Source organism: Apostichopus japonicus, chromosome 8 (genome assembly GCF_037975245.1).
Source record: "Apostichopus japonicus isolate 1M-3 chromosome 8, ASM3797524v1, whole genome shotgun sequence".
Lineage (NCBI taxonomy): Eukaryota > Metazoa > Echinodermata > Holothuroidea > Aspidochirotida > Stichopodidae > Apostichopus > Apostichopus japonicus.
In genome coordinates, this window is record NC_092568.1 from 17,935,810 (window position 1) to 17,954,054 (window position 18,245).

Here is an 18,245-nt window from a genome sequence, read left to right on the forward strand (position 1 = left end):
ACAGGACAACGAATAAAAAACATCTGGGCCCTAATTAAGGCCAGCACGCCTTGGACCACCAAACCAACAGGTGATATGAATTCATGGTAGGCCTAGGGGATGGTTTATTTCTGTCATTGTTTGTCCGGCTGTAAGCTTCAGTTGAGCTTTAATGACAGTACAAGCCTGCTACAAGCCTGCTACTGCCTTGCTACATCCCTAGAAAAATGCTGTCGCTTGATGCCATTGTGTTCAAATAACTGCCAAATTGCAATTTTCCCCTATGATTAGGTTGAAATTTCGTAAGTGATTTTCAGAAGTTAAAGTGTTATACATATATGCTGACATATCGATGAATTCGGAAGTCATTTAGAGGTAACTTTCTGAAATTGTAAAAACTTTCCTTAATACAGAATTTGGCCATATATATAGACGTGCGGCGATTAATTGGAATGCACTGAAAACAATTTCTCTTTTGTTCATTCATTGAGGGACCGAAATACAATTTGTAATGATACCGGTTGACACTAAACGCACGATACATAACATATGAGATGGTCGTTAATGTTATTGTCCAGCTTAGTAGCGTTTAAAGGAAATCGGCGTCAGTGAAAAAATGTGATCAATGTTAAATTTAACTTAATTGGAATTCACTGAAAACAATTTCTCTTTTTTTCATTCATTGAGGGTCCAAAGTGCAATTTGTAATGCTATCGGTTGACACTAAGCGCACGATACATACTGTAACAATTAACATAGGAGATGGTCGTTAATTTTGTCGTCCAGCTTAGTAGCGTTTAAAGGAAATCGGCGTAAGTAAAAAAATGTTGTAAATGTTAAATTTTCCGTGATTTGGGCAAAATGCCACCTGTAGGAGACTTGATCAAATCAAAATTTTAATTCCGTCCTGTCTTTCTACAAGTGCCTGCTTGGAAGTTCGAAGTTTAAACAGTTCCATTATGTTGGCAGAAACAGCATATTTTGATCAAATTCTTTCACTTAAGTTGGCGATGTAAGAAATCAAGGTCATTCCATTATGTTCAAAGAATATATTGTAAACACATTTCAAAACGTGATCTGCCCAACTTTAGGTACAATAGTACGAAACTAGTTTGTTCATTCTTATACGATGTTTGCACAAATCCAAAGTATGCTATGCAAGTATTTATACCCCTGAGGTAGCATATGATGGTACAGACAGCCTGACGCCCACGGTGGAGCCATGTACCCATGCAAAGTTAACACTTTAAGGGCATTTTATTATTGCAGATTCAATTTAAATTAGTACTTGTCGTGTTGCAATATTTACTAACTCTACTTTACTTTTTGATGTGATAAAATATTACTATTTGTATTCATGTTTGCCTTGTGTGCCTGCATGTGTATATGGTGAGCGTGCACGTATTTGTGACGCTCACATTGCGTGCTGGATAGATTAGGTCCCAAAGCTTTCGCGTGGTCAAGTTACATTCATTTAAGAAGTGATGATTTAGTGGTCATTTAAATTGGTCAAGCACTATTTGGACCAGGCAAGACGCATTACAGTACTCTTCTACATTGTCCTTAGAGTTCATGTTACCCATTGGTTTGGTGATCCAAGGCGTGCTGCATGGATTATGGCCCAAAGCTTTTTCGTGGTCCCGTTTCACTCATTAAAGATGATTTAGTGGTCATTTAAATTGGTCAAGAACTTTTTGGACCGGGCAAGACGCATCATGGTACTCTTCTACAATGTCCTTAGAGTTCATGTTACCCATCGGTTTGTTGATCTAAGGCGTGCTGCATGGATTAGGGCCCAAATGCTTTTTATTCATGATCCCGTTACATTAATTTAATAAGTGATGATATAGTGGTCATTTAAATTGGTCAAGCGTTTTTGGAGCGGGCAAGACGCATTATGGTACTCTTCTACAATGTCCTTAGAGTTCATGTTACCCATCGGTTATGTGATCCAATGCGTGCTGCATGGATTAGGTTCCAAAGCTTTTTCGTGGTCCCGTTTCCCGTTAAACTCACTAAAGAAGTCAAGATTCAATGGTCATTTAAATTGGTCAAGCACTCTTTGGACCGGGCAAGACGCATCATGGTACTATTCTACATTGTCATTAGAGTTCATATGAACCATTGGTTAGGTGGTCCAAGGCGTGCTGATTGTGCTTGGGGCCTAATTTTTTTTCAGTTCCCGTTACATTCATTTAAAAAAAAACTGTTGACTTAGTGGTCATTTAAATTGGTCAAGAACTCTTTGGACCGGCAAGACGCAATATGGTACCCTTCTACATTGTCATTAGAGTACATATGACCCATAGATAAACCTCTTACCACGACCAAATGTTGAACATCTGGTAAGAAAGCTTTCGTCTTGCCATAGGTGTTACGTCGATACCATCGAATAAGTAACTGAATAGCAGTTACTCATTCGCGAATATCGAACGAGGAACGGGGAATAAGTATCTAAATTCACAATTTCACACGGGTCGGGGATCGCGAGGGTGGCCATTTTCGTATATCTAACATGTAGCTGTCATGAGTCATAGCCAATCTGCTACAAACCAGACTGGGAGGCGGGGCTAAATATTCACAAACGGACCTTTTTACTAAAAGTAGGGGTGGCAGCTCAGTGTTGTTTTAAGAAAGAAAAATCATTTAAATATCAAATAAAGCAAATAAAAGCAAAAAATGTCATATACAGCTAGTAAAATTCTCATTTTTACCTACCTGTAAACAAGAAATGAAAGTTTAAAATGTTAAAGAAAATATATAATACATATATAATACATACATCTTAGACGATACCACTGTTGAAAGAAAATTCTATTCTCTTTCAAATGACGTATTCATAGATGTTGGGGGCGGGATTAAGTCTTTGACTGCCGTCGATCGAACGAAAAGAAAATGGCAACCCGGAAGTTGTCACCAAAGATCATATCGCTGTATGCAAGTACATACAACTTTACATTGTTGTTCACAGTAAGGGGCACATTTTCATTTATGAATTTGCCAAAGATTTCGAGGCAGTTTGCAAAGATACTTCTATTTGACGTTGGGTAAATGTGTTCTTATGATTTTAAACCAAAAATATAACATTTAATGGTAAGTTCGACAAATAATGATTTTTTTTTAAATTAATTCCCCAGCGGGTGGGTGCTGGGCGGCACAGTTACGCGAAATGGAGAAAAATACGGTAGTGCGTGCGACAATGCCGCCTAACTTCCTACTAATATATTATTACTGTCCGCTATGCCCTCTAAGTTTTAACTATTAAGTAGGCCTAAGTAGTACCGTAACATGTCAGCTACCTGATTTTTCCATATTAACGCACAAAATGATGGGAATCTAGGTCTATACCGACTAGTAACTTCACAATAAATACGAGACGTTGCAAACCTAGCACTAGCACACGCTACATAGTAACCATTTTAAAGAAAGACTGTACGTTATAGGATACGGTGTTTTCGTGTTATATTGTATTATGTACGTTAGGATACAGAAATTTGAGGCAACCAAAACCACATAGGGGCACCTATTTCGTTGACCAAAAAATCACACTTTACGGGGAGTTACAACTTTTCTGAAAAATATGAGTAAGATTTAGGCCTGACTTTAGAATCTGTCCCATATGAATAGGAAAGCTTACTTTGAATCGGCAGTATAGCAACTGTATTATCTGTATAACCCGGCTGAACGTGTGCTCGCATCGGCTTGGTTTCTCTCAATAGCGGCCTCCCAAATCAATAGAATAACATTCAGTGAATAGGTGCGTCATGTGAATGATTCGCTTGAATGAACGGATTCTAAATTAGTACCGATTTAGGCCTGAATTACCATATGAATGGGAAAGCTTACTTTGAATCAGCAGTATAGCAACTGTATTATCTGTATAACCCGGCTGAACGTGTGCTCACATCGGCTTGGTTTCTGTCAATAGCGGCCTCCCAAATCAATAGAATAACAGTCAGTGAATAGGTGCGTCGTGTGAATGATTCGCTTGAATGAATTAAAGGGGTAGAGTTCCAAATGAATATAAATGAGCCAAATGAATAAAAGGGTTCCTAAATGGGCTTCTGAACGGACGGACTGTGTCACATGCTATTGTAAACTGAAGAAACAGAATACAGGAACTGAATGAAATGGTCCTGACCTTCACGCTTTACTTTCTAATGCCACAAATGTTCTGCCAAGTAGCCATTCATATGTGAATGTTTCGTTCCATATGCTGGTAAACTTTTTTTGGCGTGCAGCCATTCATTCTCTATGTGGTTCGCACAGGCTCCTGTTTCTGCGTTGACGAATTCAACAGAATGATTGACCTTCAGATGAGTATACCCCTCTTTACTCAGGCAATCATAGGCCTTCCAGCAGTCGCTGTGGATGACTGAACCTGGCCTTATCCATTTCTTTTATGAGTGTAAGAAGGGTGGTCTCATCCCTTTTCTCAACTGGCACCATAAACATTTTGCCCCTGTCTTCCACCTCTCTGCCTCCAAAAACCCACTGTCCGTCTTGCATTCTTCCCCGATTATACTTTCGTTTACCAAACTTGCTTTCATCGATCTCTACATGGATGCATGCCACTTCCACCTATCTGTGAACTGGTGTTCATTGCTACGGCTTCGCAGACCTCTCTGGCAAAATAAGACCAGTCCACACATGTGGCAGAAGAAAACCCCAGCTCGTGCTCCAGGAAATTCTGGGGTACTTTGCGACTCCACCAGTACGTGAATTGGAGGAGCTCTTTAATAGTGAGTTTAATTAGCCTTCTTGAACCAGGAGTTTTTCCGTACGGACATGGTGCATTGGAACATCTCCATCTATGTACGTGAAGAGAGATATTAACATAATTAAATAGAGGTTAGGAAGAAGGTCTATATGGGGCAAAGAATAGGGTAAGGGTTAGGCAGAGCTCCCAACTGACCCGCATTTCGCAGGATGGACCCGCATTCTCACACCCAAACCCGCTGACCCGCGCAAGCGTCTGAAAAACCCGCATTGTAATTGTCAAGTATACATAAAAAAAATTGCATCAAATTTTGACTTAGCAACCATCATTTCTTTAGCATTCATCCTACGCAAAACAGACTGTCTTTATCTGTTTTCTACTCCGTGTTACCTCATTGTTTTTACCCTCAAAACAACTCAAAACCAACACCTGTACATACTGCATACGGGAATAATTTCGACGAAGTAATTATATCATCCTACAGTGTATAAATGCATAATTTATGGCAAAAGAACTCGAGAATTAAAAGTTTTTATATGATAACAACAACCAAATCTGGGTTGGGAGTGAATTATGGATAATGTTTCTCATTTGTCATGGAATGTTGTTTCATTTTTTGACATTTGGGTTTGACTCTGAACCGATTCTATCAGTGGCGTAGGAAGGTACTTTTGAGTAGGGGGGGCTGAAGACTGATGGCCGGCCTGGGGGAGGGGTCTAAGGGGAGGGGGTGTCCCCCTCCCCTTTGGAATTTTTTGCATTTCCATGTGGCCTCAGATGCAATTTGGTGCAATATAGCACACTTCAACACCCACTCCATTTTGTAAACTTAATTTTGTATTTTCACCTGGCCTTAGATGCAATTTGGTGCTCCAAATGAGATTTTTTTCTCATTTGGAAATGAAAAAGGGGTTTTCTGACTTGCGGAGCGGGGGGGGCGGAATGATACTTCCGCCCCTCCACAGCCCCCCCCGGTTCCTACGCCCTTGGATTCTATTGCATGTAGATTCTGATTGACCTGAAAAGAGATACAATAATAGAGTATAAAACCTCCTTTACAGCATCATTTGAACCTCAAATTAGCCTATATTTCTTTTCATTGGGGCGAGCAGTGAACATTTTCATGCCACGGGAAAGAATGAATTATCACCTACTATTTAATTTATTGATGTTACACACAAAAAAAATGCATATTTCTCAGAAAATTTTGGGTGACAAAAGCCATCCTAAGTGCCACCATTTTACATGTAGGCATCACCAGGATTCCAAAAAAATCAAATGGGGAGGGAGACCCTCCCCTATACCCCTCCCCCAGGACGGGGATTCGTGGCATGGACCAGCATTTGCCTTCTCAAGAGTTAGGAGCTATGGTTAGGGGTTAGGAATTACGGTTAAGAAGTAGGGAATAGGGTTTTGGTTAGGAAGTAGGGGTAGGAAGTAGAGAATAGGGTTATAGGAGATAGAAGAACGGGAGGTGGAGATAGGGAGTGATTACATCAATGTGGGAGAGAGATAATAAGTGGGATATGGATAAACAGAAATAACTATCAAGGGTGAAATTATCTCTCTGGAATTAAGATAATAAGAACGTATGAAGACAAATTGTTATTACCTGTAGCCGTCACTTGTTGCCTTTTGCCCAGAGATGGCTTCCAACTTCTTTTTGCCACCACAGGTGGAGCATTCTGGATCTTTCATAATCACTCTCTTGGACATTAACCAAGTTAAAGTCGTCAGCTTGACCTTCAATACATCTTCGTGGAGTCTGTCATAGGTCACTGGCTTGGTTGTATTTGCTATTGAACTAATATAACTTGGATTTCAAGAGGGGGATGGAACTTCTGCCATTTTATTACTTAGGAGCTTGGCTAGAACTTTAACACTAAGGTGTGTCTTTAAACAGAGCTGCTACAAGATAGGATTATTGGGGTATAAGCATCTGCTTAAGTCTTACTGCAGTAGACCATCACAAAAGATAACGTTTCAATGGAATTAGTTATCAATAAGAATGTTTATTGACACCCAGTCCTCACGTGACAGTATTTCTCAAGAAAACCGTTTTGCACACAGTTTAGTATGTCGAGAAATGTTATCACAGCCCAATGAATGACGTATCTTGTAGATATGGAAAACCCCGCGAACTTTTGAGGTATCACGCGTATGGAGGTTGTACAAAAACCATATCGTATGTAAACAACCAGGTAAGCATGATATAGTTTGAATTTATAACGCTTTTCAACATAGTTCCATCACTTTATTGAAAAGTAATTACTAAGGTAGAATCCATTTAGGAAACTGAAGAGCAAAGTACGTCAATGTAAAAGGAAAGTACTTACTAATAAGTAATACTAGTTTAACTAAACTTAAGGTCTACATTACATTTACAGCCCAGCCTATATGCCGGCTTTGTGAGCTACTTCTATTATTAAGTAGATACTAAGCCTGCGAATAATAGTTTAGAGACCCAAGGATAAGAAAGGACCCCTAATTACGTAGCTTATTTGAAACCCTATCCGTGTTAGATCATGAAGTAGCATCGGGTTATTTCATGCCTTCTGTTTTCGATAAGTGTTCAACAGATGTCAGTATAGCCTGGGCCTAGTATAACTTCATAACGTTAATTGTACTTGCAGCCATATATAGGCTATCTAACTGACTGTAATGACTAATTTTAGTCCGTGCTATAGCAGCATTATATGCCCAATTATAGGTCATGCACTAGCCTTACTGGCAAAGTGCAACAGCTAGGCCTTTAGAGCCATATGACTCAACCCAAGTCTTTTTTATACTCTAGGCCTAGGTCCTAGGCCTATAGAGTAAGACTAGGAGTAATGGGTGAGGCGAAGCATATGCATCTGGACTTGGGCACTGATCTTCATCAACTTTGATGCAAGTTCATAGATGTTCAGGAAGGGAAACCCCTTTGGTTGGAGTGTCTTCTCACAACCAGGAGAGTGGCTAGGGCCTACTCTAGACAGATTGTGGCCAATCGCAAAGTATCTTCCCTGATTGTTAAATTAATACGAGCTTGTGCAACATTTACATTGCTCAAACCGTTCAAAGAGCTGGTGAAGACTGAAGGAAAAGATTGGATTGTATTTTGATTATTTTCAGGTTTAACGTCATTCAATTTGAAAAGTAAAAGAAGGCCAGAACCTATATTGACATTGAATGAACACGATGCCAGTATGTTAGGCTAGGCCTTCTGTATCTTGTAGCCCAGATTGGCCAGTTTTCTTTAGTTAAGTCTGCATTAAGTAATAGACCTATTCTTAAACTATAGTTCCAGTTGTGCAGTACGACTGGTCTGTTCTAGCCTGATGGATTTGCAAGCAGAAGCAGAATTTGAAGCACTGCAGTCAACTTCTTGTCCAATCACTATTCATCATTATTTCTGAATGCATTGCATGACTACCTCAACTATTGTGTCCTGTTTATTCTGTGTATCAAATCAATGACAATTAATCATACTTAAGCTCTGTGTATATCTGAGAAATAAAATGACCCCAAAATATTTTTCCTTCTGTTCCCACAAAACAAACAGTTAACATACATCAAAGGAAGGTTATGGTATCCTAGGCTTACACGCTTTATAAGATTTCAGTGTTTCCAAAACATTTTAACATTGTGAGTACTGAAAAAGTAGAAAGAAAGGAATATTGATTTTAAACAAATGTCATTTTTGATGGGTATAATCAGAGAGCTTTAATTTTGTTGTTACAGAATCAATTGTGAAATATTTCAAACCACAAAATTGTGAAATACAATACAGTCATTTTATCAAGTTCTTTAAACTTATTCAACAATTGGGTACCATTGTTTTAAAGGTTGAATTTATTTTGTCCACTTTTTCATTTACATTTATTGAAGAGTTCAAACACCTTACCAGAAGCGAGAGGCTTCAGAGATTTGGAGAGAGCTGGAGGACCTTAGGTCAGGATCAGAGGGCGCTGTTTAGAGCCAGGGCCAGAAGCCTCCCAATCCCCACAGACCAGAAATGGAGGAAGAAAGAATGGACGTGGACCACAAAAAAATACTATCAATGGTAAATATTCATGCTTTCAATATGCCACAAAATTCTCGATTTTAAAATGAGAAATCTTATCCCATTGAGATAAACTACTGATTTGTACTTCAAACTGTGTTTGCTTTATAGATGAAATGTGTCCAAGGTATATATACTGTCAGCAGCTGTAGTGTTAGCTGTACTACCATTGCACTCCCTATAAAAACTTTATCAGTACATCCCTCTAGGGCCAAAGCCATTAATGGTCATCACTTTACCTGGAATTAGAACATTGCCACTTAGGCTCATTTCACCCATGGTTATGAGAACAACTAACCAAAGTTCTGTAATCATAAAAATTTTTTTCGATAACTCGCATAACAATGGAATGCGGTCATTCCAAAATGCAGGTAGCGCCCTCCTGATGTGGTGGGACGGAATTTCAGAAAAATGAGGTAATAACATATGGGAACAAAGTTGAATTTTTCTGTTTTTGACAGTATAAATGGCCTTTAGTGAGGATACTTTATGCACTATAAAATGTATCAATAGTAGTTCTTGAATGAAGAAAAAAATAAAACGAAAGTGTTCAATTCCGTCCCACCACATTTTTGAACATATTTTTTTAATTTCCAAGGGGGAAAAAAAAATTTTTTTAACACTCCAAACTATCAACTATGTGTGTAACTGACACCTCTGAGTGGAGAAAAAATAAATATTTTATCCTGGATAGACAGAGGGATAGTCCAACATTTTCGTGGTGGGACGGAAACAAGGTGTGGTGGGACGGAATTTTAAATGGAAGGCATCTTCAAACAGCATGTCTGGTCCAAAATTTACCTCTGTCACTTAAGATTACAAACTTATTGAGACTCCTTGAACACCCAACCTTACAACAATGTGATTAATTGATGATACTTCAAAATTTTATGTATCTGGATATTCCTTCATACTGTACGTGCATCACATCAGTTTTGAACCTCATGTGTCAAAACAACACATTTTTGGGTAAATTGAGAATGGGTTTTTATCATGCATAATTAAATCCCATCACTATTTAAATAGTCCTAGTTGTTCCCCTAGAAGAATAGTTCACCTCCATGTCAGTGTAATTAATTACTATGTTATTGTACTACTTTTGATAATACTGTAATTACATAAAGGTTACATGTACATGATTTCATGAGATTTATCATTCCGTCCCACCACGTCAATATATTTGTGTTACCATGGCAACATCTTCAAATTTGTGTTTTTTTTGTGTCTTGTTGCTACGGTTGTGCAGGATCCCGGTAGTCAAGTGAATCCCGGTATCCCGATCCCGGTATTGACTAATCCCGATCACAAAGCAATGTGTAAATACTACCGGTAGTGGGAAAACAACCGGTTATTACATTCGTTTCGGTATCATTCCCGGGAATCCCGGACATAATAAAAATGTCTACGTGTTACTATTTGAAATAAAGAAAACAAAACACGATTTTTTCTGGTTTCTGTGTTCTTAGTTTGAATAATATCTGACCAATTTACGTACTGGCCTAGACCTATATATTAACGAATCAACTTTTCACATAGTAATTTGCACCTAGGCTACACCAAATATCGAACGTTACTTGCGCTCAGCATGTTACAGGACCTCAAAGTTATTGAATTGAATTGAATTTATTTCTACATTCCATTATTTTACATTTTGAACAATTAATGATGAATATAGATGGTATCAAATACATTAAACAGTAAATATAGAGTATTGAAATAATATATATGTGAGATGGAAGTAGAGGAACCAGAAATAAGTGGATACTTTTCTGGTCTGGTCCCTTTGTAACAAAGAAAGTGCAAAATGCAACACCCACCCCACCAACCCCAGTCCCACCTCCCCCCCCCAAAAAAAAAACCCCAACAAAGTCAGAATCTTATAAAAAGAAAAAGAAGCAAAAGAGAAAAAAAACAGGAAGTACAACTAAGATGGATTGCTATGCAGTAGGTATTGTTTTAGTTTTTGCTTAAAAGTATTGAGTGTTGGAGAAATTTTAATGGCATGATTAAGAGAATTCCAGAAGGGTACACCTGTGCTACGAATTTGAGAATGGTTAAGACTAGTTCTAGAGTAAGGATGGTGTAGCATATTCATCGAACGAGTGTTATAAGTGTGATAACTAGAATTGCAAGTATAAAAGTTATTAAAAGCTGGTGGGAGAAGACCATGATGAAATTTGTACATAAATATCTCTAGTTGGTACTTGTACAAATCATATAAAGTTAATGTATTGGAGTCTATAAAGAGAGGAGCAGTATGCGAGATGTAATGAGTCTGGTTCATATTGCGGATAACACGTTTCTGTAACTTAAATAAACTGTTAAGTAGAGTTGACTGTGTATTGCCCCAGACAAGAAGACTATAGTTGAGATGGGGAAGCACAAGAGCATGGTCAAAAGTGACTTCTTAGGTAGAAATTCTGAAATTTTCGTTATTTATTCTTCCTTCAAACGATGATTGTCAAGGTTCCCGTGTACAAAATCTTACTCTTATGCATTTCACCGCATTTTGTTATAATAATTATAACAATTTAATAAATTTTGAGCCAAAACCGCAGGGAGTATATCCAGTTTAAATCCATCTTCGCACGGGACTATATTATTATAGCCTAGGGTACGGTACAGGTACACACAGCAGTTCTTGAGATTTGATGATGTAATGAAATGGATTCGTTTATTAATGCGGGGGGTTCCACGGTGTCATTTATATTTATTTTTCGCTACTTTTTTAATTTTTAAGATCTTTTGTACGAAAGATTGATATTGTACGTATTGAAAGTATATTTTCTGGAATAAACAAAAGCCGATTAACGATATAAATAAATCTGTACTATTCTTATGTATGTAGTTTATAATCCCGTATTTACGTAGCCCCTATGTAACATTCTTATTGTCTGAAGTTCCAAACACGTTGTGACTTGTTGATAGTTAAAAACTTTTCATTGTGAACTTTTGAACTTGAAGGGGTTGCCCTATTCCAATATCATGGATTAGTGGGGAACTCCCAATTTATGTTTGTGTACGGATTACAAGTTTAATCCACGTGCGAACGTGTTAATCTATTATCGTACGTCGAGTATGAATGAAGGATGGTGTGGGTTACTTTTTTCTAAGGTTTGTGCTTTTCTTTTTGGAAGTGTATGTTAAAAAACAAAGGCCCTAATATAGCGTGTTATTTTTTTAATTTTTTTTTTATGAACGTGCGTGTAAGAGTATGTACATAACCTATAGGCTATGTATATTGAATGAATGACATTGACAGTCTCGTAACTAAGTGCTTTGAACCGTCGATGAAAGTTGAAGAAAATACCGGTTGTAGTTACGATACCGGGATTCATGTTGCAACACTACCGGTTGTGTGAAATCCGACTACCGCACAACGCAACTTGTTGCAGTCTGTGACTGACCTGTTTGTATGGATATCCTGATTTCTTCATTTATGCTACATGTGGTGTTATTCAAAAGGTCTATCAAATTCCGTCCTACCACAATTATGGTAATTTTGGCTTTGGCCCTGTACTGTGTCCAATGCATCAAAAATGTTTGGTGAAAATGTGATAATTCAAAGTTAGCCAATCAAGTTCCAAACAATTGTTGTTTCATTTCACATTACCATTTTACCTATTATACAGTACCCTTAAAAAAAATCCATATACCTGTAAGCAATGCAACTGTGTCACGTAATATGTTATATTTGTGGCTTGTACAGTTGTTGGATAACTTCAAGTATTTAACACCTTGGCAAGAATGTGGGATACAATACATTCAACTTTTAGCCCAAATGGGAAAATGTACGACGACCACAGTATAGTATGTATGCATGCATAGGGAAATATTGCATCTTGATACAGATAATGTCAAACAGGTCTATTTACATACTTTACATGACATATAATATAAATATAAGGTCAGATAAGAATTCAAGGTAATATCCACTCAGTTCATTGGCTTTGTTTATATATCAACGTACTCAACAAGCATCATACAGCCTATTGGCTAGCCTTTCTCCACAGCCTGCTGGCAGATGTGTTATTGGATGGGTTATTATAATTATAATTAAGCATAGTTGTAACATGTTAACAGGATACTTTTTAATCTGAGCTCTGCTTCCTGATCAAAATGAAAAGAAAATTATGGTACTTATTAGTCATGCAAGTATGCCAAATGCATTTCATGGAAGTCTTACCAAAGAGACTTTGGTGGGCTCATCCTACAGTATTAAGCATTTTGCCTTTTACTTTCCCTTTTATATTACTTGCAATTTTTGTGCAGTAATTCCTTAAGTTTTTGATCTCATGTGATGTAACATAAATTGAACATCAGATATCAATTATTTTATTGAACTACAGATTGACAAACAAAATGAAATAATACCAACCACTGAGGGATATTTGGTCCTGAGTGCCGGAAGTGAGACTGTCCTACGGAACATCAAAAGGAACAATGTTCCTTAACAAGTACCCTGGACTGGCCAAAGAGTCATTCAGAGCCTTCCTTAATTGTAAGTGATACATTGAGAAAGCATTTGGGGTAGCGACAAAGTCCATCACTCACAATATTTGAAGGCTTGATAAGAGTACAGATGGACCAAGGTACACTATTGATATTGAACAAGGAAGAAAATTAACTTTGCAGTGTAACTGTTTTGGCATATACACATGCAATTATACCAAATATAATTGGCACCATATTATGCCACCGAATATAAATATTAAATGCAGTGAAATCCAAGAGTCTACCTATTTGTACATAGTTATTCAGTTTGAAAGGACAGTCTTGGATCACTTATTTTCTTTAAATGTTGAATTTGCATGATTTTTAAACATGATTTGTTTGAAACCATTCACTTTAGAATATGTTGGAATCTGGGTCATATTGCCAGTATGATAATGATATCATTTCATTAGTGCAGAATTATTTTTCAGTATGAATCCATTCTATACGTTTTAATTACTGATACCGGAAGTTTTCTTCTAGCTTTAATTGAACAGACTAAAGAATGAAGGATTCCAAAACCATTCATTTTTGTGACAAATTGTAATGCATTTAAAATAAGGTAGTCCAGTCAACTTAGTTAACAAGCAACCCCTCCAACCCCCCCCCCCTTTCCATTTGACCCCACAGTATTGAAATGTAACCTGTACTTGGAGATGTTTTTCTTATTTTATGATTTTTTGGGTCTATAGCAAATTTAATGTAATGCTGTGTGCAAGCCCCAAAGGTATGCTGCATTGGCCCCAAATATGCTAGACTTTCAAATATGGTCACCTTTAGTCAAAATTCCTTAACCGTTTTTTTTTTACCACCCTTGATGAAATTTACCACACCGGGGCATTCAGTCATCTTCTGTGTGCATGTAGAATGTCTGAGAACAATTTGGAAGTAAAGACATAATACTGCTTATAATACTTGGGAATTGTGCCATAATCATACCAATTTCCTAAAATATTACTTTGTTAGTAGTAAAATTTAAACCACAAAACTTGCTATGAACTGGAGTTGTATGTCCATGCATTAACCTCTGTCCTTGGTCACATATATAAATTCACAATTATTGAACTTAATGAGAAGGGTTGCTGCCTTACATGCATGTATTGTGTGGATGTGTTTCGAGAGAATTAAATTTTCATTAGTGACCTTGCAGCTGTTTCCATTAACTATTTCCACATGTTTCTTGATTTTCTTTACCAAACAGAGGGTTTTCCATCCAGTGCTCTTGGAACAGAAAAGGTGACAATCAATGTCATCCAACCTATTTTTAATGAGAAATCTTGTAAGTTTCTTATGAGATTGTACAAACACTGTTAGAACATTCTTATTTCTAAGTGATCTTGCCATTCACTTTTAACAAAATATGTTAATTAAATAAATGATAGTTTCAATTCTGAACAAAGAGAGTTACAGTGACATGTCAGTAGTATATGCTATATTGTGTTATACTCATGTCTGTCACAAAATTATGCATAATTAGACAGGTGTTTGCTCAGCTGGTGTCTTGTTTAGGTGTACCACCTACTGTATGTTCTTGATGAATTCCTTAGAAAGGACACTGACTACTCCTAGGTCGCAGACAGGAGTGCTAGAAAACGTGATTTTTAATGCTTTTTACATAAATGACATCAGTGCATAATGGACAGATGTACTTTAGGTTAATAACCTTATTAATAAAGTCAGATATCACATTGTAAAATTAAGTGTGGTTGTTGAAATCACTTGCACATGGCTACAGCACACATTTTAATATGGCATGAAATGACTATCACATAATATGGAAACTTTGTTTTATTTTCTTTGTGCCACGTTCTAGGTTTATGAGATTTTAATTTTCTTGCATACCGTTTAATCTTGCTCAGAATTTCTCTAACCACTTAACAGTTGGTCTTTGATTATATTCTTTGTTAATTCATGAAATATTGTAAAGTTACCAAGCAATAGAAGCTAAGTATTAAAATGTGATAAAATTGAGTTTTGTTTTGCCATTAGTTTATGACATCAATCAGTACAGAAATTGTTGATGCATGAATCGTACATAGCAAACTGTTTTGTATTTCACCACTCCAAGCCAGCTTTTACACTAGCACACTGAAAAGTTAGCATTCATTAAAGCTGAACATCACAATGTGAACTGTAATTGATAATGACCATTTCCTTTATAATATTTGAAGCTGATGCATGTGGAGTAAGTGGCAGAAGGATGCCTTACTCCAAGGTGAAGCAAGGCATTGTGAAAATGGAAGGGATGCCCCCAGGAATTTTACTGAGACATCCATCATCTTATGGACCGAGGCAGCTAAGAGCAATTTTTGCTGCCAAAGATGAGCTTACATGTGTTAGTAAGTTGCTGCTATTATGTGTGATCTGTAAGGATTCAAGTTATATCTAGTCATAATTGCATAAAAATAATGTGCAAGTTGTGGTGATGTCATAACATAAGATCTGACAAACTGTCATTAATTTATTGGAAGTAATTGTACTAAGACTGAGAGTGAACAAAAAAAAGCCCAAATATATTTACCCTCATTCTAAGCTCCTTTACATCTTTCCCATCGCATGTATTTTATAGGCAACTTCTACACATATTTTGGATCTGCATATATATTGGTTAACCATTTGAATAAAAGTTGTGGTGTCCTTCTAGGCCAGGAGTGGGCAACCTACGGCACGCGGGCCACATGTGGCCCACCTGTGATTTTTTTGCAGCCCGTGAGATGTCTCAAGAAAAAAAAAAATCTATGTTACATCATCACAAAAAAAGAGCTAGCTGCTCAGAATTTATCGGCAATAAGGATGCTGTTAAGTATGCCTATTATCCCTATTAAGTATCAACATTACTGTATTGACATTAAGTTTTTGTGAATACAGATTAAGTACACACACCTATTGCTTGAAAGTCCTCGGAATCAAAGGTTTGAAATCAACAGCAGGTCGTTGGTTAGGTGCAGCCCAGTCAATTGTTTACTCCTTCTATCTGGCCCATTCATTCAAAAAGGTTGCCTACCCCTGTCATAGGCTATAATATGAGATTTTTCATTGGTTTCCTGTATGAAAATGTGGAGCATATAAAATTGATTGCATTCAACAAGCTGGTGTTCAAGAGCACAGTATGCCATTTTTTATGCATATCCACAATAATCCATGTTCTAATAATATGCTAATGCTATGGAGTTTCATTGGAAATAATTTCGGACACATTTGCAACAAACAAGTACACAGCTTTGTTTCAGTTAGGTATGTCTTATGATTAAGACTTATGGCCACCTCATGCTTTTACATTATTTCAATATCAAACAATAGTGCAACTAATTAGCAAAAAAAATATTCATTCTTTGTTTTACATTGTATTCAAATATTTATGGGTGTTTTGTATATCATCAATTTATTTAGAATTATTTCTTTAGTATCAATGTTAACATAAAAGGAATGAAAATTAGTATGCATGGCCCTTGCAATGTGATGTACTTTACTTAAACAAAATTATTGAAAATTTTTATTTGTATTTTTATTGCTCCACCTGTGCAGATCACCAGGGACAGCCGAAAAGGGTCCTATTGATTGTGTTATCGTACCAGAGATATACAGTATATGTTTAAGGTCCATGGAAATTCAGCCATCAGTTTTAATTGTTCTATAATTCTATAATTATGATATCTCAAGAAGGGGAGCGTGGACAGATCCCATATTTATTAAGTAGATGTTAATTACAAGAAGCCTATTGCTTTTGTGGAGGTCATTGGACATTTGGTATCAATAGGGCTCAAATTAATGAAACCTTGTGAACACAGGTGTAATTTTATAGCTGCAGACAAATATACATTTACTTCAACAATTACCTACCTCAGTTACCTATCTTCTCCCCTGGCCACTTACTATTTTCAGTCTCACAGCTCTTACTATTCATTGTTATTATTCTGTACATTAATCTTAAAGGCAGAGAATTCCATCATATACATAATTTTCCTCACAAATATATATGTACTGTGTAAATAGTATTCTGAACAGATAATTGAAAGATGATCTCTAAATTCTAAAATTAGGAAGACTAAAACTGAATCCGTTGAAGGTAACTCCAAAAGTGGTAATATTTCAGGAAACACTTTTAAGGAGAAAACACTGTTTTCGGTTGCAGCAACTCAATAATGATGAAACACGCAAAACAGGATGAACGTTTAACCAAGATATGGTTAACATCTCATGGATTAATCTGAGGAAACCAGACTTTTGGTTGCAGCAACTTTAAACAATTTTCAAGTAAACCTTTACGATTTTTTTTTTTACAGTGTACCTGATGAGGTGTAATTTGTTCGCTTTTGGAGACACCCCTACTTGGGTCCCTGCCCCCCCCAATGTGTTTTGCCCCTCACTTCCTTATGCAAAAATAAACACTTTGACCCCTCCTCCTGTCCCCTCTGAAAGACCCATCGACTTCCCAATTCCAGGTGGAGTAGAAGAGACGCATGTCTTTAATATTGACCAATTTACGTGTCATTATCTGGTCAGGAAAGGTATTTTGTCTATAAACTTGATTTTAAAGTAAGAAATATTTATTAAAACCCAACAAATAATACCATGCAAAGATAATCAATGAAAATTTAAAAATGTACAGTTAGGTATTGTATATGTATCACTAAAGATAACAACACATGAAACAAGCACCTATATGTGGTGAAGGGTTGGCTGCTTTTACAAGTGAAACTTAGAGTGTTTGAAACTGACAAAATTGGGAGAGAGAGTTGAAAGCTTTACAAACAGCCACAATTTGATCCACTAATTGGCCGACATGAAATGGATTCATTTCAAACTCTTGAAATATGTAACTCTGCTACGTTTGCCTGCTATGAACGCTATGTGATATCTAGTTATAATTAAAGGTGTGTCAATGACAGGTGTGCATCAATGTTGAAGCCTTTACTACTACTTAACTAGTACTAGCATGGTGGGCTTATAATTAAGTACTTAAGGAATTAATGAACGATATCTAGTAAGGAAACCCCAAAACACTCA

The 18,245-nt window shown here is 36.9% G+C and overlaps 2 protein-coding genes and 1 pseudogene across 14 annotated transcripts in view; 1 reads left to right on the top strand and 2 right to left on the bottom strand.

Moving 5' to 3' along the window:
• Positions 1 to 18,245, bottom strand: part of LOC139970834 (eIF-2-alpha kinase GCN2-like) — a 71,967-nt gene that overhangs the window by 49,150 nt on the left and 4,572 nt on the right. Inside the window, exon 2 of one of the 5 annotated variants that reach the window (XM_071976868.1) lies at positions 16,122 to 16,282. The exons of 2 other annotated variants lie outside the window; for them this stretch is intronic. The gene's annotated coding sequence lies outside the window, so the exon portion shown is untranslated. 2 more of the 5 variants (XM_071976869.1, XM_071976866.1) reach the window with 2 other exon arrangements.
• Positions 2,823 to 18,240, top strand: LOC139970840 (general transcription factor II-I repeat domain-containing protein 1-like). 9 transcript variants are annotated; one of them, XR_011794225.1, is made up of 6 exons: positions 6,885 to 6,900; positions 8,570 to 8,744; positions 13,094 to 13,245; positions 14,440 to 14,517; positions 15,410 to 15,577; positions 16,764 to 18,240. XR_011794225.1 is itself a non-coding variant. In XM_071976876.1 (4 exons), the coding sequence occupies exons 1-4, from the start codon at positions 3,560 to 3,562 to the stop codon at positions 16,794 to 16,796; spliced, it is 279 nt and encodes a 92-aa protein (XP_071832977.1). In that variant the 5' UTR covers positions 3,115 to 3,559; the 3' UTR covers positions 16,797 to 18,240. The 9 variants fall into 9 exon arrangements, 2 of the variants coding, with proteins under 2 accessions (XP_071832977.1, XP_071832976.1); XR_011794229.1 differs by lacking the exons at positions 6,885 to 6,900; positions 8,570 to 8,744 and adding an exon at positions 2,823 to 3,072 and having other exon boundaries at positions 14,440 to 14,474; XR_011794226.1 differs by lacking the exons at positions 6,885 to 6,900; positions 8,570 to 8,744 and adding an exon at positions 2,830 to 3,026.
• LOC139970837 (uncharacterized) lies at positions 4,123 to 6,442 on the bottom strand (annotated as a pseudogene).